Below are 25,599 nucleotides of genomic sequence, written 5' to 3'. Positions count from 1 at the left end.
TTGGGTGCGATGGGTTTTTCCCTGTGTGCCTGCTGGTGTGTGTGGGAGTGGGTCTGGGGCACGCAGAGCCAGTTGCTGGTCGCGTTGTCTGTGGAGGTTGCCGTGGGCTTGGTGAGGGCCTGGCAGTTGAGGTGAAAGCGGAGCAATGAGGTGTCCCAGCTGGGGAACCTCTCCCAAGCACCCAAAGCAAGGGCAGCCCTTGGTGGGAGAAGCTGCTGGGTTCTGGGGAGGTCACACAGCAGGTAAGGAGCCCACAGAGACGAGAGCAGCACCTTGGCTGTGCCCGGGGCCCGCAGGATGGCGCGTATCCGATCCTAACCAGGCGTTGCACAACCCAGCTGCACCGCCAGCCCTGCCCGCCCCGGGGCAGTGACGTCCAGGGCGATCCCCTGGGGCCAGGGCCTGTTCCCTGCCCCAGTTCCTTCGCTCGGCGAGGTCAGGGAGCTTGGAGCCGAAGAGGAATCGGGGAGCTCTCAGCCATGGTGCCCCCCACAGCTCCCACGTACCGCCTGTGCAAGCGGCGGGTGGCGAGGGAACACGGGGCCCTGCCCCAGGGGTGCCGGCTGGGGGCTGTGGGTGCTGGCGAGGCCATGCTGCAGTGTGGGGACCTGCTGGATGCTGACCGGGGTGGTGAGGTGCTCCTGGCCCGCAGGTAACGCTGCTGCTCCCCCTATCTGGGCTGTTGGGAGGGGTGGGCTGCGTGGGGGCTGCGCGTGCGATGGCCCGCGGGAGATGTGCCGAGGAGCCCGCTGTGGGGGAAGCAGTGCTGGTATTTGGGTTTTTGGCACGGGGAGCTGTGCCTTGTGCTCCACCAGCTCCTCTCCAGTGGCAGCTGATGAGGAAGGCCCAGTTCTGAAGTTGCTGGAGCTTTCGAGTGAGAGGTGCGCCCTGTCTTCTGCCTGGTGGCTGTTTCCCAGCTCCGCACAGCCCAACCTCTCCACATCAGCCTGGTGAGCAGAATTGCCCAGCTGCTGTGCACAGCACTCGCCGTGGGCTTTTTTTTTTTGTCTGTCCCATTGGTGTGAAGGGGGCTGTGGTTCTGGACCCTCTGCCACCCTGCCTGTTGGTGCCACCCCTGCGGCAAAGCATGGCCTCACCAGGGTATTCCTAAGAGCTGCTCCCTTCCCCAAGCTACAGCTTATGGGAACAACTCCTGCCCGGGGTGTGAAGTCCTCGACATGAAAGCAAACCCCTGCCCATAAAGTTATCTTGGCAGTGGTGAGCATCTGCCTCCTTGTCTTCAGTCTGCCTGGTGGTGGCTTTCAGTATTTCTTCCGCGGGGTGCGATCCAGCTTGTCAGCTTTTTTATTGAAGCAGGCTGGAGCGTTTCTGTTCCCTTGGATGTTATTTAGGTTCTGTGCTCTGCTTGGCAGTCCTGGAGGTTTTAATTTTACAACTAGCATTTTGGAAGTTTTAGAGGTTTGTTTTTGCTTTATTTTAATTAAATTGCTATGACCTGCGGGGAAATCGTTCAGCTTAATTTGAACGAAAAGCCGTATGCTGAGTAAATCCAACATCTATCTGGTGATTGCGCTGCTCCAAGTTCTGACATGAAAAGTTAAAATTTGACTCCGGGCGTGAAAGTTTGCAATCGTCGAATGCAACAGGCATGGCCGGCTCTGTGGAGTAAGAGGATTACGATAATCCATTGTTTGGGAAAGAAGCTGAGATTTTAATAGACTGTTTTGACGCAGAAATGGGACAATTACTGGGTGAAAGGAGAGAAGAAGGAGGCTGAAAATAAAAACATCCTTCCTCGGGGTGGGGGTGCCTGTTTCCCCGCTGCCTGCCTGGCCCTGGATGGCCCCGGGAGCTCATCCTGCTGGCTGTGCTCTGAGTGGCGGTGCCCTCCCTGGCTGGGCAGCTAACTGTGTTTTTGGCAATTCCCTCGGCAGCCCCTGGGCTCCAGGAGGTCACCTGAAGCCTGGCATGGCCCGGGTGGCATCTGTTGGTCACAGGCACACCGGGAGGTGGCCAGCAAGGAGAGCAGGGTGAAGGATGGAGCTGGACAGCGCTGAACACCACGCTCCTGGGGGGATCTGTGCTCTGGTGCTCTCCCAGCACCTCCTCCTGCCCAGCCCCGGGCTTTGGGGCAGATATCGATCGTTAGTCTAAAGATAGATGACGTTTGCCGTGCTGTAATTACAAGAAATTTTCTCCTTGCTATTTTCGGAAATCCTTGCTCACGTTAACAGGTTTTCCAATTTTTGCTTGGGGTTTTGCTAGGGCTTTTTTTAGGGAAAAAGAACAGCTGTTTGGGGACGTGCTGAGCTGTGTCTGTTGCCAGGCTGGCTGAGGACATGGGGATGGGATATCCCCTTTATGCCCCGGTCAGAGAGAGCCTGGGGGTTTCAGTGTGAAGGAACGGAGCCAGCATTGGGTGGTGGGGTCAGAGCTGTGATTCCCATGTCTGCTGGGCACGGTGTGGCTGTGAGATACCTCTGCCAGCTCCAGCACCCTCAGGTTATTCTGCCTTTCCCTCTCCTTTTGCTGTGTCTCCTCCCATCACATCACCGCTGATGTTTTATGCTCTCTGTAGTCCTTCTGAACTCAGCAAACCATCATGTTTGGGAGAGACTGACTAATTTTCTCTCTTTTTCTCTTCGCAAGCATGCAAAAACCCCTGCCGCTCCTTCAGCTGGCTGTGCCACGGTCTGCTTTTTCCTCTCCTTATCTTTCCCCTGCAAGCCTGAGCCAGGTTTTTGTGTGCCATCTTCAAGGAGCAGGCTCAAGGGATGTCTGTGCTTCGGGAGGTAATCAGCCCTGCGTGCGCTTCCATTTAACCGTGCAGTGCTGCGCGTGGGGAGAAGCTTTCGAAGCAGGATGAAATAACTTGGTAATTCCTACCCAGGTGTGGGACCAACCCGACTGCCCTTTGCTGGTGGCCGTGCCTCTGCCTCCCAGGTGCTGAATTTTGAGAAGTTCAGCATCAAATACTCGCTTGCACCACTGTGCACATCGCCCCGTGGGGCGAGGAGCTGGGTACCGAGGCAAGCAGGGTGCTGCCAGCCCCTGGGGGGCTTTTAGCTATAGGGTGCTGCAGTGCACCCGAACTCCCTAATGGGGTTCACATCCTCTCCACCGTGCTTCGTGCACCCAAAAGTGGCCCAAATTTACCAGAAAAAGTCTTTGAAGTCTCTCCCTATGGAGTCGAACGCTGTTCCCGAGAAGGAGGATATTTTAGCTGTAACTCGGGCAGCACATCTGGGTTTGCTGCTGGAGTCGGAGTAATTGTACTAAATGACTTCTAACGCAGCAATACGCCAGGCAAATTAGTAAATTGACGTGGCTGCTTTATGCTAGGTATCGGCACTGAAATTTGTGTGTAATGCAATAGAACTGACAATTAAAGAAAAGTGCCTAGTTAGCCTGAAATTATAGCGCCTCTCACATACTTAGCTTTTTATTACGACTGTGTGGAAGTGCAGTGCTTCCACAGGGCTTTACGGCCCCGCCAGGAAGCGCGTGGCAGTCCCAGGGCTGCCCCGTTGTGTTTTCACTTCGTGTGGTTTCTGCACGTGGTGCTGAATCTGTCAGCTGGTCCAGCTGCACGTAGGGTGCTTGCAGAAATATTTTCAACTCCCAAAGGCCCAAATGACTTGGGGCCTTGGTAAGCTCTTGGAGAACTTTGCAATGCGGTGTTTTAGTAGGGATGAGAGTGTGTGTGTGCATTTAACAGGGGGACGTTTAGTACTTGCTAGCAGTCTTTTGAGCGTTTACTTCTTCAATCGCTTCATGTTTGCGTTTAACACGCTTCTCTGTGCGCATGGTGATATCTGGCTTTGTTCATCTCGTGAATTAATGTGTTCTGTGCATATTTTCAACTGTTCTGCAGCGTTTGATGGCACTGTGGTACACAGGATTAATTGGATGTGAAGAATGGTGGCTCAGTCACTGGGTGTTCTCAAAAGGAGGGCGGAACAGTTTTATTGCCTAAACCCCAAGTGTTTACTTACAAGATTCAGAGCTTACCTTGCCCTCCAAAAAAAAAATGTGATTATCAAAATTCTCCATTAACAGCTTAATTCAGTCCTGTAGGAAGCCTGACCTCAGTGGCCAGCATTTAGCACGTCAGAAAACTCTTGTGCAAAACTCCTTGAAGCTCCTGTGATGCTTTCAGTGGGTTTCCCAGGTAATTCAGAGAAGCCAGGCACTGTCCTGGTCCTTCCCCAGCCGGCACTGGCAGAAGGCTTCTTGAGAAATCCTCCGATCCAGCCTGGTGCACTTGTGAGCATCACCTGGTCCGCGTTAATGCTGTCCTCAGGGGAGGGACGAGCTGCTAAAAGGGGTGCAGATGGAGAAGGAGCGATGGGGTTGGCATCAGCTGCCTTCTGGCTGCTGCCTGGCTCTTCAGGACACGGCTCGGAGGGCGGCTGTCTGTGCCTCGTGCCGAGTGGTCTCGGTGTGGCGGAGTGAAACCAAAGCCCTGGAGAGACGGGGCTGGAGCCCTCTGGTGCTGCAGGCGCAGATAAAGCTGTCAGCTCTGTGTGAATAATGCCCTTTCCCTCCTTCCCTGCTTGTGCCTTGCCACTGCTGAGAAGAGCTCTCGGAGTAAAAGTTGCCCAGGGAAACAGTGAAGCAGCCGGGGACAGTTTGTGTGCCCGGGGCTCGGGAGCACGGTGGCGCTCGGCTGTGAGGACGCTCGCCGGGGTGGTGCAGAAGCCACCTCCCCGGTGGCTGGTGGAGAGGGGGCCCAGCAGAGATGCTTTCCATGCCCCTGCAGCTGGGCATGCCAAGTGTGGTGGTGTTTCAGGCTCCTGCGAGGTAGCTGTTAGGATTTCTGCCTGAAAAATGCTCCGGTGTGGTTGTTTGCAAGCTGGGACTTGTGCTGGTTCCCATGCCTTCGGTTCCCATGCCTTTGCCGTGTTTAAACTGGGGGCTTTAAACTGGGAAATCCTGGTCTCTGTTGCCCTGATGAGCACGTGCCCAGGAGAGTGTGAGATAGACCTGGACAAGTGGCTTGTTTTTTGTATTTTTTTTCCCCTCCAGCTTGTCTGCAGACAAAAATGTGAGATGCTTGTAAAAATGTTTTGGGGATCACCGTGCACAGGCATTAGGGTGCATGTGGTAGAGGCTGGCATCACCACAGCCCAAAGTCCCAGTGCTGTATGGGTTTTGATTTCTGCTTTACCCAGTGTCTCCTCCGCAGCTCTTTAAAAACCAAACCAAACCCATCAGCTTCTGTCCCCTGCAAACTTAACTACGCTCTCATTTAAAGTTTTTCATTCCCCTGTTAAATGGAAGTGGGAAGCTGACTTTCGCATCGCTGAGTACAAGGCTGCAAGCCCCAGCACAGCAGCTTGCTAATGTGAAATGAGAGAGACTTCAGCAGTAGCTCAGCAGGTCGCCTCTGCTTAATAAAAGGAGCACAACTCCGCTGGGAGACAGGCGGCTGCAACAGCCCCGTCCCAAGGGGCTGACCACGTTGTTCCCTGAGCAGGCTCTGAGGGCTGTTCCTTTGCCTTGCAGGGTAGGAAACCGCCTTCCCTCGGCCCGAGGGACCTCGGAGACTCCGAGGATGGAGGAGAGATGTGGGAGCTGCTGCCCCGTGCTGGGCGTGGGGTGGGCAGTGGGATGTGCTGGCAGGGCGCTCACCCCGGGATCAGTGTCGGCGGTGTCTGTGGCTCTAAACCTTGGCACCTTGCCCTGGACACGGGGTTTTATAAAGCCCCGGCTTCCTCTTGGTCACTTTTCCAGTGCCAGCGCTGCCGGGCTCCTGAGGTGAAGCCTTTCAGGAGGCCTGGGAGGAGACCCACAGGGCTGGGGGCTGTGCGCAGGCACCGGGGTGTCCCCTGCCCAGCCGGGTGCTGCCTTGCTCCTTGGAGCCTGGGCTTTTTCTACAGTCCTCCAAATTGCCCTTTTGTCCCCAAAACAATGCTGCTTTGGCCCTTTGCAAAGCAAATGCAAAGCGAGCAGTGCCATTTGCAAGGCAGTGCCTGAAGCAGCCCTCGGAGGAGGGTCTCGCGCTCCTCTGCCCTCCCATCGGGTGCTGTGGAGGAAGGGAAAAGAGGCATTTAAATGAACCTTGCTCAGCTTTGTTCCCCCCCCTTCCTCTCCGCTTCTCCCGGTCCCACCGCCCTCTCCGGTGGCCTCAGCAGGGCTCAGACGATGTGAGCGATGTGAGCGATGTCACCGTCCCTGCCAGGTACCCGCCGCCGTCCTCCAAGGGCACCCGTGCGCCCCGAATCCCAGCTCCGCCGGCACCGCGCGCCCTGAGCGCAGGAGTGGAGCTGCCCCCTCCTGCCCCCCCCCGTTTGCCTGGTCCCCCCCAGCTGCTTTTCCGCTGTCCCCCCCCCCGCCCCGCTGACCTCCTTTGACGTCTCCCGTTTCGCTGCGGATGCTAACGGGGAGCCGATAAGAGAGCCGGGGCGACAGCGGTACGGGCGAGCCGTGCGCTGAGCGAGCCGATGCCCTGCCTCGCCCCGCTCTCCGCCAACGGATTGATTTTGGGGGAGCACCCTGCGCCCCCTCCGCCCCCCCTCAGCCTCCCCTGGCAGCGGTGGAGCCCCTCGCAGTGAGAAGGTGGGCGGCGAGGGGTGCTGGTGGGGGGGGATGGATGGAGGGAGGGAGGGGACCGGGCACGGCCACGGGGCCCCGCCGAGCATCACCGGGCGCTGCTGCGCCCACCGCTTCGTGCCCAGCTTTGCGGGGCTGCCGCCGGCTCGCTCTGCTTGGCCGGGCTAAACGTCAGCTCCCGGAGCGGGGAGGGAGGTGCGGGGACGGTTCAAACAAATTAAATCCCCCCCCCCTCCCCAAAAAACTGCAGGCTGCCGCTGACAGGCGCGGGGAGACCCGCGAGCGGGGGCGGCTGCAGGTGACGGCGGGCGGTGGGGCTCGGCGGGGCGTACCCCGCTGCTCCCGCTTTTAATTCGGAGCGGGAAGCGAAGGAGCCGGCAGGGAGAGGAAGATGAGGAGGGAGGAAGGACGCGGGGTTCGGGAAGCCACGCAGCAGCAGGCTGTCGGCAGCGGCTGGTCGCCCCTCGTCGCAAGCAGGCTGGTCGCAGCGGACGGCTCCGAGCAGGGAAATAGCAGTGAATGATTTTTTGTTTGTTTTTTTTGAACATGGCCTCCACAAGGCTGGGATCAAGAGGAGGTGAAGGTAGCTTGCTGATCTACTGCTGAGTTAATACCAGCTTTCTTTGCTGCTTCCTCGAGGGTCTCTGGCATAGCTGGGGGTTACCAGCAATTCCCTTTCCTCTGGACACACTTCGCTGACCTGATCTGGTGTGGTTGGTGAGGCTGGAGCGAGCTTTTGAAGCCCTTTTTCCTTCTCCTCCACCCAGGCGGCAACAGGCACTGAGGATGCAGAGATGAGCCCTCCTGACGAGGGGAGGTTTGGGAGCAGGATTTCCCTCCAGGTCCGCAGCATCCCTCTATCTGCTGCCTGCTGTAGAAATGCTTTGTGCTGGAGCAGAGCCCGTAGGTGACCTCTAGATGGATCAGACCTGCTCGTTTTAAATGTCTGTCCCTCTCCTCGTGCTTAGGTGTTCGGTGACAAGCTGGAAAATCATGTTAGGTAGGTGCTACAGGAGGCAGAGCGATGCCTTTTGCATTGGAAAACAGGGAGGGAGGAGAGCTGGTAAACTCTGAATAGCAGCAAGAAGAGCGAGCAGGGATGCTCTCCGCCTCCTGTGCTGGTCTCTGTGTGCCATAAGAACAGACTCCCTGGAAATTCATCTCAACAGCTGATTTCTCAGGGTCTCTCCTCGCCTGCTGCTGATCCGGGCAGCATCCTTCCCCTCACCCAGCTGAGGACTGGCTCCCTCATCCTGTGTGCGCATGCTGAGCGTCGGCTTGCCACGGGGGCTCGCAGACGTGTGCCACCACCACCAAGGGATCCTTTCCAGAGGGCATTATTATTATTTTTTTCCCCTCCTTCTTAACTCAGCTCTGCAGCAGCTGCAACATTACAACAAATAAGCGTGCCGACCCGAGCTGCTGTTGTGCAGCCTGGTGCCCGCGAACGGCTCCGGCAGGCAGGGCGGCCTCGCCTCGAAACTCAAGGGCTCGCCGTGAAGCACGCCGTGGACGGTCCAACAAGTGGCTCCTGGCTGGCCTCGTGCTCCCTCCCGGACCCGCAGCTCTCCTTTCCTGCTCCTGCAGCTGATGGAGCGCGTGGGGTAGCGAGAGCGTAGCATGCGTGAGCGTGCGGTGGGACTGGTGCCCACGGCTGCAGGCGGGCGCACGCTCGGAGGTGGCGGGGGCCATGGCTTCGTTCGGGAAGCTGACGGAGTACTTCAGCCTGAGGAAGTCGAGGACGGAGCTGCGCTCCGAGCGGCGGGGCCGGCGCAGCGGGAGCTGCTGCTGTAGTGTCACCGAGTGCAGGTACGGGGTGGCGGCGGCCCCTCTGTCCTGGTGCGGCTGCACGCAGCCGGGGCGGGGGGTGGGAGGTACAGCCCTTGGTACTCTGCGTTCTCTTGCCATCTCCCGTCACCTGGGGCTGGGGACGAGCCAGGAGCTTTGCAAGCGGTGTCTCGGTGCTGCCTGTGGTGCCAGACCCTGCAGGGCTCGTTGCCTGGGGATGGCAGTGGCAGGCGCGGTGCCCTGGTGTCCGTGTCCCTGCCCAGGGCACGTCTGAGGTGTCGGCGGTGTGTGTCGGGTGTCTGCTGTGTGACTGCCTGCACGTATCCCTGCTTGCTCCTGTCTCCGGCTTTGCGTTGTGCCCATTCCCTCGTTGTGGTGGCAAGGTTACGCGCCGTGATCCCCCCTTTCCTTCCTCTGCCTCTCGCTCTGTCGCATGCAGAACCCCCGACTGCACGGACAGCAACAGGTTGCCTCGCAGGTGGAGTTGGAAGCGTGTGCGCTGGCTGCCCTGCCCGAGCCCCTCCAGGTTTGCTCGGGGATGGGGTGATGTGGGGGGCTCCTCTGGCTGCCCCCAGCCCCTCTGTGTGGGGCAGAAGCTGTGCTCTGTTGGCAGCATGGTTGGGGTTGTGTTTGTGGTTTGTGGCCAGTGCCTGAGCTGGCACACGGAGCTGGTGCCGGTTCCTGCTGCCTCTGCTGTCCCCGTGTGCCAGCTGAGGCAGAACCGAACCTGCACCAGGTGGGGCTGATGTGGGAAAAACAGCTCCGAGGTATCCACTCACCTTCTGCCCTGGTTTCTGAGATTCTTGTGCCATGTAGAGGACATTAAGGAGTTGGTGAGCTGGTGCTTGTCCCCTCCTGCTGCTCTCCGAGGCACCACAGAGGCGGCGAGGTGTGCCATGCTGGTGCTTTCTCCCTGCTTCATGCTCACAGGGACAGTCGCCTCTTGGCTCGCTTGGAGCACGGCACATTTTCTCCTAAAGCACAGAGACATTTGTGGCTGAGCTGGGCGCTTTGTCCTCCTCCTCCTCAGCCCTGTGCTGGGGGAGGGCAGCTCAGTGCCGGAGCTGGAAGGTGCAACCCCAGGTTTACCTGTGCCAGTGCAGAGCACCTGTGGGGAAGGTTGGGTCTGCGGGTGCTGCCAAGTGCATGCGTCCCCAGGAATTGCTGGCGTGCAGCTGAATGCCTTGTGGAGAGTGAGTGTGTGCCATGTCCCTGCCTCTGCCGGGCAGGAGGGACATGAGGTGACGCTTCTGGGGCCCCGTATCCTGTCATCAGCTGTGCACAGGGTGCTATCATCCTGGACCCGGTGCTTTGTGGGGAGCTGGGTGGTTTCCCGTGCGAAGGGAGATGTCACGGTGCGTTGCCAGCTCCAGGCCGTTAACCACGAAATGGCACTGCCAGCACATCGCTTGTGTACCAAATTTCTGGGGTATTTCTGGGTGTGAACATGCGAGCACTGCACTTCCCCATCGCACAGGTGTGGCCGCACCCGTGGTGCTCGTGGCTCTCAGGGTGCTGCGTGGCAGAGCTCTGCTCCCTAGGCTGGAGGGCGGCGTTCCCACCAGCAGAAGTTTCCCCACGTGCCCCCGTGGCCCCAGCACGGCTGAGCTCCAGCTGCAGGGAGCTGTGCTGTCCCTGCTCCTTCCTGTGCCGTGTGTGGCAGCACCCCTGGGTGGCACGGTGACGTTCCCGATGCTCCCAGCTCCTCCGGCGACGCGGTGTCTGCGTGCTCCTGCCGGCTCTGCGCCTGTTCCGTGATTGCGTGTGGCTGGTGATGGAAGGAAAAATTAGCATTGATTGAAGCTCTTGAAATCAGTGTCACTTTACACCAAAGCTACTTCTTTTCTTCATGCAGAGGAGATCCTGAACAAGGAGACCCTGAGCTCCAGACTCCGAAGCTCGAGGTCTACCAGACCCCACCAGTGCTCTGCCCCAGCTCTGTGTGATTCGGGGCCACCAGGCTCCAGCCACTTGCCAAAGCTGTGGTGCCCACTGGGACCACAGCAAACAATCTCTGGCAGGTCCTCGGCTCAGAGGGTGCGCTAACTGGAATTATTAAATTCTAAATATAGCGGTCCCACTCATTCTCGTAGGGCCCAAAAGATATCAGCAGGTGTGTAGTTGTGGTATTAAGTAATATGCCTGCATTTTGAAACGACGCCCACAGATAAAGCAGTGTGTACGTGGTGGGTTGAATAAGTCTGCTGGATTTGGGAATTTGTGTTTTAAGTCAGCAGGGCTTGAACTGGTGTGCAGAACAGATCACCAACACAGCAGCCGCGTTGTCTTTCCCCATGTTCAGGCGGTCCTGGCCAAACGCGTGGCCAAAATGCTCGCAGGTGCTCTTCAGCCTCCCTGTGCCCTCCTGCTCTGCCATGACCTGTGTCACAATTTGTACCTTCTGCTATCCCAGCAGGAGGCTTTTGCAGCCCCAGACTTGCCGGCGGTGCTCGGCAGGAGGGTGGATGCTCTGCTGTGGTGCTGTGGCACCGGTGCCCTCTTTGCCGAACCAAAGGGATGGTAAGATCTGTAGGAGTGGAGAGCCAGGCGCTGTGACCAGCTGGGGATCGGTGTCCTCAGCAGGCAGCTTCTCCTGGTGCTTGTGATGAGCATAAACACGTCAGCCAGAGCTGATTTATTGTGATCTAGTCGCAATTTTTGCAATCTAGTCGGAATTTTGATAAATGAGCCAAATGCTCCTTTGGAGCTGTGCTGGTTTCTGCAGGACGAGGGCCTGGATTGTCTCGGGGTGGATTTCCCTGCCCTCCGAGGCCGCAGCACGGGGTGCAGGTGCCCATGGGCTCGGGCAGAGGCAGGAGGGGACGGGGCTGGGGCTGCTCGCTGGGCTGTGGGGTTTGGTTCTTCGCTTCATCTCCCAGCGCCACCATCAGTGTGCTCGCGCCTGCTGCTCCGTGTCTGGCACGGTGGAGTAACAAAAGGAAAAGACAGGCTATATGGAATAGCTCATCTTCATGTAGGTATCTTTAAACAGAAAGGGCTGGACACTTGATGTCAAGTCCCTGCAGCTGTTGAAAGCGGACCAGGAGATCGAGGAAGGCCTTGGTCTTGTAAATGAGCTGAGAGGATGGCCTCGCTGTGTGTGGCGTGGGCTCCAGGACAAGGTGGAGGCTTTGGAGGCAGGCGGGCACCTCTCCAGGCTGCTGGTGAGAAACGGGGACCTACAGCCCTCCTGGGAGGGAGAGGATCCAGCACCATTTGGTGGAGCTGCTGGGGTTTGGCTGGTTTCTCAAGGACACCACTGAAGTTGGTCTGGACCCGAATGCGGTGCTACCAGGCTGGGTGGGGGGGGTGGGCAATGTTTTCCTGGCAGGATTGTGCTCGCTTGTTTTCGGGTGTTTAAAAATATCTCTTCAGCTCTGGCAGCGAGTCTGTGTTCAGGCATGTGGTCGTGATGGGGAAGAGGAGGAACTGGCAAGTTTGGGGCTGGAAAACTGCACTGAAGGAACAAAATCCCGTGCCAGCTGCTCAGGGCATAAGGTAGATGGGTAAAAATGGAAGCAGGTCTTCTACCTCGGGCTTGTGGCCGAGCCCTGCAAGAGTCCCCATCGCTGGTACCGCCCTGGGGGGTGTTGCAGAGCCACGACACGTGGGGTATGGCTCTGGGGGCTGCAGGCTTTGAATTTTGGGTAAAACTTCCCCCAAAGGGCATCGCTGTGGGGCACCGAAGGTCTGGTCCAACAGCTGGTAGCTTGATGGATGTCGACACACTTAGAGAAATGTTCCTGCTTCCAAATAACCGCTCTATATGGAAAGAGAGCTGTGTTTTAAAAGAGAAAGCAAGTCAGGAGCTTGGAAGTTTCGAAGTTGTGTTGTAGGCTGAGCAAGAAGTTTCTACCTGACACTCAAGAAAAGTGTTTGTGGTAGCTGTGTGCGAGACCTCGCTGCTCTCCCAGCTCTGACACCCACCTCGCCTGCGGAGAGGCCAGCAGAAAAATGTGTGTGGGTGCGTGTATTTGCATTTTTGCTGCAACGGATCACTGTAACCTACATAAAAGAATAAATAATAAAAAAAAAAAAAAACGAAAATAAAAAATTAATGCACGTGTCCGCTGCTGATGCATGGAGCTGCTTTATGCGGGTGCTGAACCAGGCCAAGCTGGAAATAGTCCTAAATCCCGTGTCGGTGACTCAGAGCCCCAGCCTGCTTGGCAGAAGTTAATCCTGTTAAAGTTAGCGGCGGACACTCAGCATCTTTACGACTTAGCCCCTGCGTGGCCGTGTAAGAGCAGGCAGCAGCGCTGAAGGGGACCGAGCTGAAGGTGCTGGCAGCAGCACAGGGCAGCGGGGCACAGCTGGGGACCTTGGTGGTGGTTTTTGGGGTGAGCTGCCTGGGCTCTGCATGGTGAACCTAGAGGGTTTTTTTTTTTTTTTTTGGCTTTGCTCTCAGAGCCTTTTTCCCTCTTGTTTGTATTGCTGTGGCTGTGCCATAGAAGGAGGGGTTTGGGGAGCAGAGTGGAGAAGAAATCTCTCGTCCCAGTGAGCCTGCCCTTGCACGGGGCCCCCCGGTGTGCCCTGGCTCCCCGCTGCCTGCTTACCCGGGGGGCTGCTGGCTGCCCCTCTTCATGTCCTGTCGTGATGTCTCCCACCAAATCGCATGCACGTGGGTGCCTGAGCTGCCTGGGCACTTCAGTCTTGCTGCTTCAGACAGGCTGGAGAAGCCTCTCTGTGCTCTCAGCATCCCCCTTTTGGGTGTGGGGGCCGTGTCCCACCCAAATCCCAGCGGTGGGGTTTCCTCCTCCACGCCTGGCTCCTGAGCTCCGTTTAAAGCCCAGTGCCAGCCCAGGAGATGAGGTTGAGAGCCTTCTGCACGCGCCGAAGCTCATCTTTGCCTGGATTAGGCAGAAAAGGGGTAGTCATCCTTTATTTGGGAGTGATAGCTGGGTGGCCCAGCGGGAGGAAGAGGAAGTCGTACCGGTATTAAGGAGAATTACACACGTCGCGCGGCTGCAGAAAACTCCGGCAGCCAGCCTCGGCCTGTGAGTCACGGTTGCTAGAAAGACTGTTTGATGCCTCATTCCCCCGCTGTTTTGGCACTGAGTCACAGCCGGGTGGGTGTGCAGGTAGGAAACAGAGGCACCGGCAGCACACACCGGGGGCTGCGCGGGGAAGGATGCGAGCGCGAGCGGCTTCTGATCCCAGCGGCGGCTGGCGAGGGGAAGGTTACGGGCAGGGCTGTGTCCCTGTTTTACCTGGCTGTGTTTGGGCTTCTGGGGCGAGGTTTTGGTAGTGGGAGCCTAGAGATTGCCTCAGGCAGTTGGAGAAGATGCTAACTTGGCCCTATAGAGAGAAGGTGCCTGTGTTAGGGAGGTCCCAGAAGGGACCCGCTGCTGAGCTGTGCGCATCGCTGGCTGTGCCTCTGCGAGGACAGGTTTGGGGAAGGGTTAAAAGAGAAAAAACAGTGCTGTGCGAGAGCAGCTGGGAGAGAGGAGTGGGAGAATACAGAAAGAAGCAGTCCCAGAGGCACCAAGGTGGGTGACGGAGGGGCAGGAGTCCCCCTGCACCCACGGGTCCCACACGGAGCAGATCTCCACTCCGCAGCCCGTGGAGAGCCCCTGCAGGAGCAGGGGGTCTGGGGGGAGCTGCTGCCCGTGGGGGACCCGTGCCGGGGCAGTTTGCTCCTGGGGGATGGACAGACCCCGTGGCACAGGGCAGAGTGCCCATGGGGAAGCATCAGAGGTGAAGCATCAGGTACTGACCACAGCCCCCACTGCCCTGCACCGCCTGGGGGGAGCAAGGAGAAGGGAGTGGATGGGGGTGGGAAGGTGTTTTCAGGTTGCTCTTAGTTTCTCGCTGCTCTAGCCTGTTAGTGCTAGGCAATAAATTACATTAATCTCTCCGCTGACTCTGTTCTGCCCTTGGTGCTAATTGTTGAGCCATCTCCCTGTCCTTATCTCAACCCCCGAGCCCTTTCCCATCGTATTTTCTCCCCCTCTTCCTCTGGGAGCGCGGCGTGGCGGAGTTCAGCAGGGTCCAGCTCCCCCTGCTCGCAGCCCCCCGGCTGCCTCGAGCCTTTGGGGTGTGCTTTGGTCACGTACGGGTGGTTGTGCAGGGGAGAAGGGGAGAAGCAGCCTTGGTTCGGGTGCATGGGGCAGGCGGCTGTCTGCAGGTACTGAGAGCCCTTGGAGGGGCAAGAGGGGGTGACACCCCACGTCTGGACTCAGGAAGAAACATTTCAAAAGGGAAAAAGGGAAAAAAAGGAGATTTTAGAGCGTTTGAAATAGGAAGGGCAGAGTACTTGGGGCCTGAACGGTGCTGGTGTTGGTGTGTTCTGGGAGCTTGGGTGGCCGCCTTCATTACACAGGCCAAACTCCCACCTGTTGTAACGTTTATTTTTGCATTCAAACCCACTATTATGAAAAATTGGGGAGCTTCAACGTGCTTTTCTGTTACAGGAAATAATAGCTAGAATTTAGATTTTGCAAGGACTCTGTCCTGGGGTGCGGTGTGGGATTCCTCTGAGCTGCACCCCCAGCTGGCGCCCCCGTGGTTACAGAGCGATAGGAATGCATTAAAATAAATGTTATTTATTCCTACCACCCTGCTGGCCCTCCAGCAGGCACACCTGTGGGGCCAGGAGCTGTTTCCATCTCTCTGCTGAGGAAGCTCCCTGCCTGTGGCAGGGGGGTGGCACTGGATGGTCTCCGAGGACCTTTCCAACCGGAGCTGCTCCGTCTCTGACTCTGGTGCTGGCTGGGCTGTGCTGCTCGGGGTTTTGTCCTCTGGTGAGCCCTGGTTTGTACAAAACCACCTGCACGGCTCCAGCCTGCTCTACTCTGTGAGGCTCTGAAGCAAGCAGCTGCGCTGGCTTCTAATGGCAGAGCAGCCTTTTCCAGAGAGAGGTGGAGCGAGCAGGAGCTTATTCAAAATGAGGATTTTTGGGGAGCGTTTTTCTTCCCCGGGGGCAGCAGACGTGCTTCCCCTCGCCGGACCTGTCTCTGCCTTTGTCTGTGGTTGCTGGGCTGGAATTGCCCCGTCCTTGCTGAAGGCTTCGCATCCTCTCCTTGGTGCATCTGTTACTCCGTCTTTAAAAACCAACCAAACAAAACCCATTTCTTAGGGGTGTTACTGCAACGTGTCATAAATCTGCCCTGTTGGCTGGGCTGGTGCTCTCCCAGCCGTGGTGGTGTCGCCGCTGCCGTTCTGGTGCTCCAGAACAAAACCCAGCACAGCCAAAGGCTCTGGAGGGAGGCAGCTGCCCCGTGGTGCCCAGGAAGCTTTAAACCAACAATATGCTGCGCAAACCTGTGCTTAGAAATGAGTTTTTTGACCAAAATATCAAATAATTATTATTTTTTTTTGCCAGGGGTTAGTAGAGATAGGCCAGCTTTGCCATTGTTAACCTCAAACGCTGGAAGGCTCGGTCGTGCTGCAGAAACGAGGGGATTTAAAACGAGCCAAGCTTTCCGTGTCGGAGCATTCAGAGTTCGTGCCTGAAGCGTTTTGCCCATGTCTGCGAGCAGCAGCAGTCTCCTGTACGAGATGATCTCAGCTTCCTTTGTCTCCTTTGCCGTGTGACTTGGATTTGGGAGCAGCAAGGGGAAGCCAGCCCCGTGCCTGGAGGCTTGAGATGGGGTCGGGAGCTCGGCCGGGCAGCCGGCGAGCACCTTGGGGGGGCCGGGTGGCAGTGAGTGCACAGCCCTGCTCTTCTCCTGCTGCGGGGCTTTTTGCCCGCCTGCAGTCAGTGGGAAGAGGCCAGCGGGTGCTGGAGGTGGTGGCCGTGCTGATTTACCTCCACGTCCCCCCCCAGGAGGTGCTGGCACGTGTGCGGGGGGCCGCTGCGTGTTTATCTGCAGGGTACCAGCCAGGATGCTCATCCTCCGTGTTACCTACGCTTCATTAGCCTCTGTCTCTGAAATTTTTCAAGGGCAAGCAGGAGTTGAATAATTGCCATGATAGAAAAGCGGGAGCCAGGGCTGTGGTTCAGCATCGTGCGTGTCTGGGAATGGGGAGGATTTTTCTCTGCCCCAGGTTTTGGCAGGTCACACAACCTCTGCTCATCTCTGCTCTCCCCAGCCTTTAAAGATAAACTGTTAATAACAGCGTCTGCCTGAAAGGTTTGTTCTTTAAAACAAAGAACTCTGTATAATTGTCTGTGTTGCTCTTCTCCGTGAGCCCTTTGCATTCCCCTGCTGAGCATTCGAGATGCCTTCAGCACTTGCTCTGAAGCAGGTGCCCGAGCTTTCACCTTCTCCTGCCCTCCTTCCCCACTTACCACGGCAAGCTCTGCGAGCTGGGGGAATTTTCACACCCCCTCCGTGTTTCTGCTGCTTTCCCCGGCCCTGGGGACTGTCTGTTTTTGGACTTTGGGTTTTTCTGAGGACGGCTGCGGCTGCTGGAGTGTGGCAGGGACAGCGTGTATCTGTGCTGGGATCTCGTTGGGGCACGCGGCTGGGGTACGCGGTGCTTTTACGGAGAGACAGCAGCGTGTTGGGAGCGAACGAGGGGCCCTCAGAGTATTTGATTTTCCCATTCAGACTCAGCACACAAGTAGACGTTGAAATGGAAGCCTTGTAAAGCACGGCCACGGTGCTTGGGTTCCGAACTGCTCATCTGAAACCTGTTTATTTTCCCAGAAAAAGGGAAAGGGGCCATCTGGGCCCTTGCTGCTGTCTTTTCCTGTCGATCGGCTTTGCAAAACCCAACGGGGGTGGTGGTGGTGCTGGGGGTGGGTGCCCACACAGTGGAAGTGGCAAATTTCTGGGCAATTTGGGAATTGGTGCTTTTTTGGTGGGCCACTTCTGGTGCGTGGCTGGGCTTGGAGGAGGCAAGAGGCACTGATTGCTCTTCCTCCAGCTCTCCCAAAGCGTTTCCCTGAGCTCCTCCTGGCGTTTTGGGGCACACGGGGTGTGCGAGCTCTGCTCCTGCACCTCCCAGGACCCTCGAGGTCCTTGGTACCCATCCGAACGGAGACGTTGGCAGCGGTGGTGGTGGCTGTGCCCCCAGCCCCGGGCTGCTCTGTGCCGTGCCTGGGCGATGGCTCCTGCCGGAGCGATGCTCTTCGCTCCGGAGAGACAGCAGGAGAGGAAGCTTTTGCAAACCAGCTGGTAGAAATCATGATATTTACCAGCTCGCAGCTGAGATTGGGAAAGGTATTTTTATAGCTTCGCATGTTTTTTTTTTTTTTTTTTTCCTTTCTTTTTTTTCCCCCTTCCTGAACTTGTAAGCTGAATACTGTTTTGGTTTTCTGTTTTGCTTTGAAACTGCTTTGCAGCCAGATAAAAGCTGCTCTGTTTTCAGCTATCATCCTCCGCTCCGCAGCCCTTGTTACCTTTTAGCAGCGTGAAGACAGCTTTGCGGAGGCTTGGCTGGAATTGGGAAGAGAGCGATGCCGCACGGCTCAGCTCCTCCAACTGCGCCCGGCTCAGGCAGCAGAAGGGCTTGCTGCTGCCTCCGGGCTGGTCCCAAACAGCCGAAGGATGTCACCGGGTATGGTGCATGGTCCCTGCTGTGCCCCCTGCCGCCCCGGGCCCCCCTGAGCTCCTCTTGCTCCAGGGATGCTCTCGGGAGCGGGGGGCAGGCGGCAGTGGTGCCTTGGGGGGTGGTGGGGAGCGGCGTGGGGTGGGTGGCGGGGGTCTGCCTTGCCCTGTGCGGTGCTGGGGGGTCTCGGTGGCTCCGTGTGATGTGCCGGGGGGATCTGGTGAGGTGTGGGGCTGCAGCTGACGGCTGGGTAGCTTGGGCTGAGCGTGGGGTGAGAGCAGAAGGTCGGCTCGGGGTGGGCGCTCCTGAGCGTGAAGGGTGGATTTCAGGGTGGATTTCTCAGCCATCCGTGCTGGCTTCGCAATTCGCAGGGTCGCTGGAAAAGCAGCAGTGACTCACGGGGCTGCTGAGAACGGCCGAGGTTTTCAGGGCAAACTCGGGTGATTCTCCAAGCACAACGATGCCCCGTGAAGGCTGCGCTGCTCCTGATTCCTACGGCTTCGGTTTCCGAGGCTACCCGCGTGCCTGGCACCCTTCCCTGGAGCAGCTTGCAGGGGTTTGGGTTTCTCCCAGCATAGGATCGTGGTGGGGGACTGCTCCTCCCAGCTCGCAGCATCTCTGGCTTTCCTGGATCCAGCTGGAACCCGTGCTGGTTTTTGAGGCCGGGTTGCTAAGTGACACCTCGCTGGAGGAGCTGCCTGAGCAGCGCCGGTGCAGCAGGAGCAGGCGCCGCTGCACGGGTGTGATTTGGGGGCCCCGTGCCATAGCTGGGCTCTCCTGGTCCCCATCCCTCGTCTGGGCTCACCCCTGTGCTTCATCTCACCGTTCTCCCCCAAACCTTCAGCTTCGTAAGCTATTTCACGACAGATTTAGGGAATGGATTGACACAGAGCACGCAGGGGAGTCGCTGAAAAGCAGCACCTCCAGCCCTGCTCCGTGCCCTGCTCTCGTCCTCGTGTCCCCAGTTTTTGGGGACTGTCTGACTCTGCGCCCTGGGAGGAGGAGAATGAGCTTGTGGGTTTCGCCCGGGAGCTGCTGGGGTTGGGAGCTGTGGCCAGGGGGGCTTTGGAGCATCGCCGTCCTCAAACGCTTCCAGGAGCTGTGCTGGAGGTGACCTGCGAGTCGGTGACGTTCACTTGGATTTGGGATTGTGTGAACAGTGGCTTGGGGTTATTTTCCCTCCTGTTTGTTTTCTCCTATGTCGCTGGCTTTCTGCTGTGGTGATTTCTCCATCCTTTCCCTGGGTGAGGCAGGGGCTCTCTCTTCTCTCTTTCAAAATGAAAATAAAGCGGGTCAGGCTGGGAAGTGGCTTTTTCCACACCAAAACAAACAGGGAGGAGAGGTCGGGGGGAAGCAGGTGCTGCTTGCAGGGTTCTGGCTTTCCCTGGGTGACTTGTATTAACCTGCTTTCTGCCCCTTTATCTCTGCTCAGCCCTTTCGCTCTCCCTCCCTGCAGTTCCAGCTGCCGGAGAAGCCACCCAGTAAGGACACCGCCGGTAAGGACATCGCTGGGAGGGGGGCCCTGGCTGCAGCCCCGATTTGAGATGTGCTCTGCCTCTTTTTTCTTGTCACAGTGGCTCCTCTTGCTGGCTGGTTTGCTTTCAGGAAAAGCCCAGGGAAAGCAGCACCTGTGCCCATGGGTGCCATGGGCTCAGGTAGGGAGGGTGAAGCTGGGGCAGTTGGTGCTTGTGCCCACCCTGGTGCCACCCCCTTGTGCCCTGCGGCTGTCCCGGGGGGGTGACAGGGACCTGGCCCTGGTGCCTGGTGTCACATTTCCCCATCTGGCCATGAGCTGGGGGCGATGGGGCCATCACCAGGCTCCTGCCTCAGCTTTCACGTGCAGCCAGAAGGATTTTTCCACCCTTGTCAGGACTCGAGTACGTGCCCTCCTTCCTACCAAAACACCAAACAGCTGCTATTTATAGGCTGCAACAGCATTGATTATGGCTTTTCTAATCGAGCTTTACATTCCCGTCAGGGATCTTCACTAATGGGATGTGGCATCCTTGATAACACAAAGCTCTGGAGCCTGCTCGGGAAGCATCCGTCGGTGCAACGTGACTGCCCGGTGGCAGGGAAGGCGTCGGGGCCCGGCTGGCAGCTGCTGCCGAGGCCGTGCCTGGGGTGGAAGGTGCACGGAGCTGGGCTGTGCTTGGGAATTCAAGTCAGATTTCAGAGAGAAACAGGTTTCTGGCTGCCGCTGGAGTCTTTGCTCTTTCCGATATAAATCATTGTCTTCAGCTACGCAGCTTAAAAATATCTCCTCCAAGGGCATGGATTCTTCCCTTTTTTACCCTCGTGCAGTCTGGGCGAGCGGCAATGTGGGCACAAAGTCGTGTTAGCATTTAAAATGCTAATGCCGCTCTGCAGTCGATGGAGCTCTACGCAGGTGCGTTTATAAAAGCACCGAGATTTACATGCCAGGAAAAAAAAAGAAAAAAAGAAAATGTTTTGAACTCGGACAGAGCCCAGGGCTCGTTGCTGTGGCGCAGCAGTGTGCGAAGTTGCATCCCTTTTGTCTTGTGCCAGCGCGATGTGTTACCGTGGGAGTGATGTAGCTTTTACTGAAATAGGAACAGCTCGGGGTGCTGCTTCTATTCTCGCCTCTCCCGGCGTAGCTCGCTTCCACGTGGGTGCAGGTGAAGCAGGGGGAAGGGTTGGGGTCGGAGGGCTGGCACGGTGCCGCTCCGCAGCCCCAGCGGTGCCGTCCCTGCGGCCGTCCCCAAACCCTCAGTGCTCAGTGACCGCTCCGTGGGGCCGGGCGGCATCGCCTGTGGATCCAGGGTGAATCCAACCAACACCACCGCTCTGTAAACCTCCTGGTGTGCCCCATACAGGCCTGGCTGTGAGGCCCCTGCCTTCTGTGCGTCCCGCAGGAGGTGGTTGCAGCTCGGCGCCTTGCCTGGCTCCGTCACAGGGTCACCGAAGGGTTGAGGCCGTCGCTGCTTGCCCGTGAATCACATCCGATGCTGACACCAGGCAGGCACCGCTGCCACGTTTGTAAGGGAGTGAGAAATGATATCGTAACAAATGGAGCCGTGACAGGCAGCCGCCGCGGGTTGGGAGCGTTTGCGCGATCAGCTCTCCCTGCGTCACCTTGAGGAGTCGCTCGGGGGAAATGGGAGAAATTCAGCGCTGCAGGAAGGTGGGGTGCTGGGCACACGGTCTGCACCAGGACCTCGACCCCAGCCCTTGTGGTGCTCAGGGAGCACAGAGGAGGGCTGTGGGAGCAACCACAGGGAAGGGAAGTTCATTCTGTAAGAAGAGACTGGAAGAGCCTCCTTAATCAGCTTGGAAAAACGCAGGGAAAAAGGGGATGTGAGGGCTGTATGATGGAAATTAATCGTGGGAGCAAGCACCGGAGAGGGAAAATAATTATTTAAGCTAAAGGTTAATATTGGCACAAGAACAAATGGGTGCCACCAGGCTGAGAGCTGAATTTCAGGTGGAAATTCAAAGTTCCTTCTCATTCAGCATGGGATTTGGGAAGAGCCTTTTGCACGGAGGAGCCTTTCGCCGAGCCCCTTGGGGTGTGCGGGGAGCCCAGCGGGGTGTGTGCGGTGTGACAGGGAGGGGACAGGGCTGGGTGGCCATGGGTGAGACCCTGCCACCCCTGGGTGGGACCTCAGCAGCGTGGCCTGGGCCAGCAACGTCCCCAGGGACAGCAGCTGGGGACGCGGGGACTGTCCCCTGGGGGATGCTGCGGGATGGAGCTCAGCGAACAGGGAGCTGCTCCCTGGCTCTCTCCACCCCCCTAAAACTGATTTATTCTGGGTTTTTGGAGGCAACGCTTCTCTACCACAAAAAGCATCAGCTGGCTTGGATGATACTCAGTGCCCTGTGGAGGTTTTATTCCCTTAGAAGCTTTCCGTATTGTTCCAGCCCTGAACCCTCCGGTTTATTTACTTACTTCTGACTGTGAGTTTTGAGGTGGGCTAGGTTGGAGGTGCTAAATGGTCAGAGCGCTGATTGTGGCTCGCAGCTGAAGATACAAATCCTATTTAGAATGCACTGGGGAGGGAATTTGGGGAAGAAATTTCCACTGGGGAAGGCTTTGCCGAAATAGCAGCGGCTTTGCGCACTGGAAGGAACCGCGTGCTGTCAGTCCAGCGGCCGTACCGTGTCCTGCAGGGGAGGTCCTGCCTTGAAGGCAGCCTGCTTCCAGTTCCACCTGCTGCAATGCACCTACCCTCTGTTTTCTCCCCTGCAGGTCGCTGGACAGAAAGCTGCAGAGACCGCTCCTGGGGAAGTCCCGGACGCTGCCCAGCATCCCGCAGTCCCCGGTCCTGAGCAGGCTTCCCCTCCTTGACTCCACGGCATACAGGGAGGAGATGCCGGAGCAGAAGTCCTACAAGAAGCACTCGGCCTCTGATGGCCAGAAGGGCTGCACGGTCCCATCTGCCGGTGAGTGCCAGGGAGAGCTTTGTGCCCGTTCTGCCTGGGGGCCAGCAAAATCTTACCCAACATGTCCTTGTTCTCCAGGGGTGCGAACAGCAAGGTAAATCCAGTCCCTGTCTGTGGGGGGTTTATGCTGCCTCAAAAACAAATGTTCTTGGTGAGATATTTTTTTTTTTTTATCCACTTCTGAGCCTTTCTTTGAGCCTGTTGTTTAAACCTTCCCACCTTTTATTACACTGATGAGAAAAGCCACATCGGGCTGCGAGAGCCCCTGGCTCGGAGGTGATGCTCGGAGTGTCAGAGCTGGGTCTCCTGGCCACACGCGAGCTGCTGCTCCGGGTTCCTCCGGCCTCGCCAACAGACCCAGGTGCCTTTCTTCTGCAGCATCGAGTGGCTTCAGGGTGCTCGTTGCTGTCCCCATGGGGAGCAGAGGCTGGGTGGCACCGCGTGGCTGTGCCGTTGTCCTGGCCCGCGGTGGGGGTTTGCTGTGGCAGATGCTCCCAGCCTGGGAGCGTGCGTTGGCCTTCGTGTCAACAGAGGATTTTTTACCGTGTTCTGCTCTTGTGCTGATCCTGATGAAATACTAATATGGTTGGACCAGCTGCTCTGAGCAAGTTTATTGGCAAAACTGTTGATGGGCAAAGTGTTTCACGCTTCTGGTGCCAGCAGAATCACGCTGGGGCCATAAGAACGATGGGGAAAGCGATTAGCACTGAAACAGAGATAAGGCTCGCGAGCCAGGGCTGACAATCCAGTGCAAAATAAAACCCTTATAAAATAGCTCCCGTCTACCAGCACTATTTGATTTTTTTTTTATTTCTTTTTAAAAAAAATATTTTAAATCTAACCCCCTCGCTGTCAGATTGCTGCAAGCTCTACCAAGCAGAGCAGCTGTCCAAGCCCTGGATTAATTTTAAAGCTCTGCAGACTGCGTTTCATTTCCTGGTCCTACTAATTCTCCCAAAGGAGCAGGTCTGGGCGTGGGAGGGAGGACCTGTGGAAAGCTCGTGTAGCTGCCTCCTGGGGACAGGAGGGACGGGGACACTTGGGAGTGGGGAGGTGACGGCAGGTAACTCTGTGCGTAGAATCAGAGGGCTCGTGCTACTCTGTGAGCCCTCCAAATCTCCTGGGCCACCAAGGCATGGTTTGCAAGGACGGACCTGAATGCGCAGTGGAGATCTGTGTCCTGGTAGAGGGCAAAAAGACGTGCCCACCAAGCTTCGGGTGTGCAAGAGCACCCACTGCAAAGGGCGCAGCACCTGCAGCAGGTCTCTGGCTGGTGTGCTGGTGCTTGCAGAGAGCTGTGCTGGAGGGGGAGGTTGGCATGAGGCTGGGGGTGACATCCCAGCAAGAGCCAGACCCTCTGCAAACCTCATCACCTGCTGCAAACACCTCCTTTGCCTTGTACACGTCAAACAGCCACCCCAGAGCAACTGGGCGCAGCCTGCCCTGCGCAGCGGGGTAGGGGTGGGAGCTGATTGCACAGACACCGGGTTAGGATGTTGCTTTATTTGTGGCTGGAAGGTGGCTAGGATGATAGGAAGAGGAGTATGGAAACAGTTTGGAAGCTCCCTCCATAGCCAGAGCTGTAGATGAATGAATGAGTTGTTTTCTATCCAGAACCTCCCATGCTTTTTATCTGGCTCCTTGACACCCAGGAGCTGCTAATTAGCTACTCATTAAGCCTATCAGCATGCTGTCATGAAGAAAAGATGCTTTTCTCAGCATTGCCTAGTTATTGTATCAGTCTCTCACAGCCCGGATCGCAGTTAGCAGTATTTACCTGTAATAGGCAGGGCTCAGATAAATTTAGTCTTGGAACAGCAAACGGTGGCTTAGGTAAATGCCAGAGCCCTGGCCTGACCTGCAGGGGTGCAGCATCTCTCTGCCTGCAGGGACTGTGTAGTAGTGGAACGTGACATCTGGACAGGAGGACGGGAGCAAAGCACTGCATGGGCCAGAGGCTTACGGAGCCCTCTGTGTGCTGGTGAGGAAGGGAGGCTTCCCCCAGCACCTGCCTCGCCCCAAACCAGTGACCATTTGGTACTGCACTGGGAACCTCATGTGCAGGCAGCAGAGAAATGCACTGCCTTTTGCTTGCCACCCCTTATTCCGTGCCCATGGGAAGTCCTAGGGATGGCATTGAGAATTTTGTTGTTGTTGCCCTCTCTTCTCTTCCTTCTGCAGCAGGACCCCGAGCTCAGAGCAGAACCCTGCAGTCAGCTTCTCTAGTACCTGAGTGTTTTGGGTAGCCCACAAAGGCTGGAGGAGTGCCAACCTTACATCTCTGTAGAAGTTCAGCACGGGCACGCGGCCACCTCCTGAAACACCTTTCCTTGCCCAGGTGCCCGTGGTGTGCTCGCAGCAGGGTGGTGGTGCTGGCTCCCTGCTCCTCTCCCTGCTGCTGCGCTGCCTGGTGAAGGGAGGGCTCTGATGCTGCAGCCTGGGACCTGGGCAACGTGCCACCAGCACGTGGTGGAGGAGCACGAGGCCCTTCTTCCACCGGGCTGCGAGTGCTGGGGAAAGCCTTGTGCTGCTCACAGGGCTGAGTGCTCGGTCTGGCTGCGCTGAGCACGTGGCATGGCTGGAGGGCCTGTGCTCTCACTGCCCTTCCATCTCTCATGTCCTTCTGACTTCCTGATTAATGCTTCAAGTCCAGAAAGAAGAAAGGGTTTGCAGCAGTCACAGGTGCCAAGCCCAGGAAGATGCTTTAAGTCTTTTGGAGGTACCCAATTTGCCAGAAGTAGCGCTGGGTGGTGGGAGGGTGGAAGATCACGAGGGTAGGTGGCCTCCAGCCTGCGGGCTTGCTCTTTCCCCTCCAGGGACTTCTGCTCTTGGTCTTCCCCTCTGACCTTTCCAGGCTCTGGGCTTCATCACTGATTTACTTCCTTGGTAGAAATCAGGAGTGAGCTCCTTCAGCATGTACAAAAACTTTTAGGGATACGTAAGGTCCTGACCTCTGTGCCACATCCCTGTGCCCAAGGGGGAGGCTCTGCACCCCTTACACCCGAGCAGGGGAGGAGTGGGGCAGGAGATAAGGTGGATCAGGCTGGGTTTTGGGGTGAGCAGCTCTGCACAGGCAGAGCTCAGCATGCAGCCTGGGTCGTCCTTGCTCCGGGGCAGTACGTGGTGGCTGTGCCGAGCTCGCCATGGGGCCAGGAGATGAGCTGGGGCAGCGGGGCCGGCTCCTTGGTGCACGGTTTCGCTGCTGTCAGCGGTGTGTCTGCCCCGGCCCTCCTGCCTCGTCCCCGAGCGCTGCTGCCGTGCGCTGGCAGCCGGGATCTGGGCGCCGATTGACGTGTTTGTGCGTTGAATAATCACAGCTTTCAAACAGCAGTTCCTGTGTTGGATGAGTTGACATTTGGAGAGGAGCAGCAGCGGCTTATTAAAGTGAAAGCAGGGGTAAAGAGGGAAAAAAAACGCTCCTAGGTAGCGATGTGCTCAGGGTTGCCTCTTTTT

General features: G+C 57.4%; 2 protein-coding genes across 2 annotated transcripts in view; one reads left to right on the top strand and one right to left on the bottom strand.

Moving 5' to 3' along the window:
• The window catches only part of TEDC2 (tubulin epsilon and delta complex 2), a 59,970-nt gene extending 51,546 nt beyond the window's left edge, over positions 1-8,424 (bottom strand). The window contains exon 1 of the mRNA XM_032197783.1: positions 8,141-8,424. Coding sequence (XP_032053674.1) covers positions 8,141-8,424 — 284 coding nt within the window. The remainder of the gene's footprint in view (positions 1-8,140) is intronic.
• The window catches only part of LOC116495362 (ankyrin repeat and fibronectin type-III domain-containing protein 1-like), a 158,174-nt gene that overhangs the window by 5,038 nt on the left and 127,537 nt on the right, over positions 1-25,599 (top strand). The window contains exon 2 of the mRNA XM_032197782.1: positions 21,953-22,146. Coding sequence (XP_032053673.1) covers positions 22,074-22,146 — 73 coding nt within the window. The 5' untranslated portion in view covers positions 21,953-22,073. The remainder of the gene's footprint in view (positions 1-21,952; positions 22,147-25,599) is intronic.

The sequence above is a fragment of the Aythya fuligula genome, chromosome 15, assembly GCF_009819795.1.
Source record: "Aythya fuligula isolate bAytFul2 chromosome 15, bAytFul2.pri, whole genome shotgun sequence".
Classification (NCBI taxonomy): Eukaryota; Metazoa; Chordata; class Aves; order Anseriformes; family Anatidae; genus Aythya; species Aythya fuligula.
Note: the sequence above shows the minus strand (reverse complement) of the source record. Positions and strands in the feature narration are given on the sequence as shown.